Source organism: Trichomycterus rosablanca, chromosome 3 (genome assembly GCF_030014385.1).
Source record: "Trichomycterus rosablanca isolate fTriRos1 chromosome 3, fTriRos1.hap1, whole genome shotgun sequence".
Lineage (NCBI taxonomy): Eukaryota > Metazoa > Chordata > Actinopteri > Siluriformes > Trichomycteridae > Trichomycterus > Trichomycterus rosablanca.
In genome coordinates, this window is record NC_085990.1 from 10,819,380 (window position 1) to 10,823,157 (window position 3,778).

Here is a 3,778-nt window from a genome sequence, read left to right on the forward strand (position 1 = left end):
TTTATGCAAGGCTTTATGCAATCTGTGACCAATAGCTGTAACATTAAATATACTACTTAAGCTGTAGCTCATCAAGTATGTTGCGCTTGAACTGCTTAATTATGCTCAGCATGAGCTGCACTGTTGACGTCCTTGAAACACTGCTGTGACATGTTAAAATAATCAACCCTAGTACTGGAAAGCATCTCTTACTTCATAAACAAAGACTGTAGAGGTGATTTACACTGATCAGCCATAAAATTAAAACCACCTCCTTGTTTCTACACTCACTGTCCATTTTATCAGCTCCACTCACCATATAGAAGCACCTGCTTTCACCCTGTTCTTCAATGGTCAGGACCCCCAGAGGACCACTACAGAGTAGGTATTATTTAGGTGATGGATCATTCTCAGCACTGCAGTCACACTGACATGGTGGTGGTGTGTTAGTGTGTGTTGTGCTGGTATGAGTGGATCAGATACAGCACCTCACTGTCACTGCTCGACTGAGAATAGTCCACCAACCAAAAATATCCAGCCAACAGCGCCTCGTGGGCAACGTCCTGTGATCACTGATGAAGGTATAGAAGATGACCAACTCAAACAGCAGCAATAGATGAGCGATCGTCTCTGACTTTACATCTACAACGTGGACCAACTAGGTAGGAGCGTCTAATAGAGTGGACAGTGAGTGGACACAGTATTTAAAAACTCCAGCAGCGCTGCTGTATCTGATCCACTTATACCAGCACAGCACACACTAACACACCACCACCATGTCAGTGTCACTGCAGTGCTGAGAATGACCCAACACCCAAATAATACCTACTCTGTAGTGGTCCTGTGGGGGTCCTGACCATTGAAGAGCAGGGTGAAGGGGGGGTAACAAAGCATGCAGAGAAACAGATGGACTACAGTCAGTAATTGTAGAACTACAAAGTGCTCCTATATGGTAAGTGGAGCTGATAAAATGGACAGTGAGTATAGAAACAAGGAGGTGGTTTTAATGTTATGGCTGATCGATGTATCTAATTTACATTAAATGGTTCAGTAGGAAATAAGAGGCTAGTATCTTAAACAAAAAATAAAAAAATAAAACAGCTGCTGAACGTTAGTAAATTTATCAGAATGTGTAATGTGATGCACTTTTAATATCTTTCCCTTATTTACATATGCATAACAGAAAGAGGCTTAAAGTTTTTCATGCTAAATGCAGCCAAATTCCACCAAAAGTACATTTAGCCCTGGTGTGTACTGAAAATCTGCATATCATTACACCCCAATAACAAGTGCATCTTAACTAAAAGTGCATATATTTATAGCAATATTTTCTTTTTGTAGATTTCCACCACTACCATTCAAAGGTTGGTGAACTGTTCGTCTACGCTTGAGATTTGAGACTGTCCAGACACTGCGGTTTGGATCATGTAGCTCTTAAAGAGCTTCAGTTTGGAGAATGGTGTCCGATGCAAAAGGTTGGTGAGGTGGTTCTTAAACTTTCGCCCCACAAACACATAGAGGAAGGGATTGAGGCAGCTGTGTGAGTATGCTATGACTTCAGTGGCCTGCAGCATCAGCTGAATCGATTTGCTCATTTCACAATTTGCATCCAGAACTTTCTTGAGTTCCAGTGCTTTAAGGAACGCTGCAATGTTGTAAGGTGTCCAGCAGCAGAAGAACACCACCATTACCACGGCAACAAGGCGGATCGCCTGTTTCCTGGAGGAACGGACTGTCAGGAGCCTCCGAAGCACCATTGTGTAGCAATACCCCACGATGGCCAGGGGAACCAGCAGTCCCAACATATTCATTTTAAATAATCCTATAACCTTCATGTCATTGTGGTCACCTCCATTCGGATAAGCACTACAGAGTGTTTTGCCTTCATGCTCAATAATTCCAAGATACCGCAGCTCAGGAAATGACACTGCGACAGAAGCGACCCAGACCCCAAGACTAGCTAAAATCCCTGTTGTTTTGGTTCTAACCCTCATTGCAAACACAGCGTGGACTATGGCCAAGTATCTGTCAAAGCTCATCAGCACGATGAAGAAGATGCCACCATAAAAGCCGACATGATACACACCAAGGACCAAAAAGCACACAACGCCACCAAAAACCCAGGAGTCCCTGGCGTAGTGGGCCAGAAACGGTAAAGAGAAGACCAGGAGAAGGTCGGCCACGGCCAAGTTGAAAAGACACACGTCGGTCATGCTTTTTAACTTAACACCCATTAGAATCACCCACAACACCAGCATGTTGCCCAGGAACCCCACTATAAAGAACAGGGAGTAGAGCACTGGGAGAAAACGGCTTGCATGGGCTTCGTAGTTACAGGGTTCACTTCCATAAGCAGTGCCATTTGACAAATAATAAGAGTAGTCATAGAGAGGGCTGGTGCTAAAAGAGAGAGAGAAAGTACAGAATTTACTGCTTTAAGAAGAAAGTTACTGTTTTTTGTGACTATTTAAATAAAAATGTAAGTTTTATATAACAACAAATGCATAATATGTAATTTAATGAGGACAAATTTGCAATATATACTTTTTCCTCCCTATTTCTATCTCAGGCGCTGGCTGACAAAAGCCGAGGCCATCACGTGCACACTCCGACGATCACTCAGCCGCCGGGCAGAGTGCAGGCACATTGACCAGACAGCAGAGGTCACTGTTATACAGTGGCAATGAAGCCCAATCAACCTTTCTCCCTAAGGCACTGCCAATTCTGCCTGTTCGGAAACCCGGTCAGGTAAATAGCAGAAAAAAGCAGTCCAGGATTCAAACTGAAGACCGTAGTGGTGAGCTACACCGCCCTAGTGCACCATTATTTCTTTTACAACAAAAGAACCAAATGTAGGTTTGCTTGGTTCCTTTATTTATAACGATTGCAATTTCTTTCACATTCAGTTGAAACATCTTTATTTTGTAAAATAAAACTAAATTATAAAATCGTAATAAAAAATACTCCAGGTCTCATTTTTACATGCAAATATTTCTACCCGTTTCTTTCTGGAAAATGTGCTTCTTTGTTGTCGTAGCTCTATGACGTTATTCTTGAAAGGTCATATAGTATTATGACTGTTGTCTTATTCTATAAATAGAGGACCAGGTACTTCTTTTAGCTGCACTTTTTGCTGATTTATTTAGGCATTTCTCCGCCTTTTCACCAATTTAGCATAGCCCGTTGTTCTTCCGCTGCTGGGAACCCCGATAATGTCCAAGGAGGGTAGATTTGCCTGACACATGCTCCCTCTAACGAGTGCACAATCCACGACCCCTTCTTATTTGCCTGTACTTTGGTAAATTTGTGCTTGAGACACCGCATTCCCCCACTTCTGTATAGGCGCTTCAGGCTGCTAACCAGAGTCCATATACAGTATTGAAGACCCCATCTCCTATTTAGTCCGGTCTTTTCCCAACCAGCAGACTTAGTGGCCAATTTTGTCTGCTGCAGACACTGCTGGCCAATCGGTAACAGAGCTGAGATTTAAACTTGGGGAGTTCCCAAAGCTGGTGTGCTAGGGGAATATCCCTCTGTGCCACCTGTTTTTTGTTTTTTTTTATAATGCAAAAATAATATGTATTTGCAAGAATCAGCCTTTAGGAAAGTACGACTTTTCTTAAAGTGCAACTTATCGCACATTTTGCTTGAGTCAGCATTAATAGATGTGTTTAATGCTAAAGCATCAGAGTCACATTAGTCATGAAACTGCCATAAACAAATCATTAAAATTTGTCCCGGTAATGAAATCCAGGAACCAAAAAAACATAATTCTAATCTGCTGCATCATGGGTGATAC

General features: G+C 42.3%; 1 protein-coding gene across 1 annotated transcript; it reads right to left on the minus strand.

Moving 5' to 3' along the window:
- Positions 1-1,337: 1,337 nt before the first annotated feature.
- Positions 1,338-2,402, minus strand: LOC134310276 (C-C chemokine receptor type 5-like). Its single transcript, XM_062991824.1, has one exon. It carries the CDS (start codon positions 2,235-2,237, stop codon positions 1,338-1,340), a length of 900 nt encoding a protein of 299 aa, XP_062847894.1. The 5' UTR covers positions 2,238-2,402.
- Between the last annotated feature and the right edge of the window lie 1,376 nt (positions 2,403-3,778).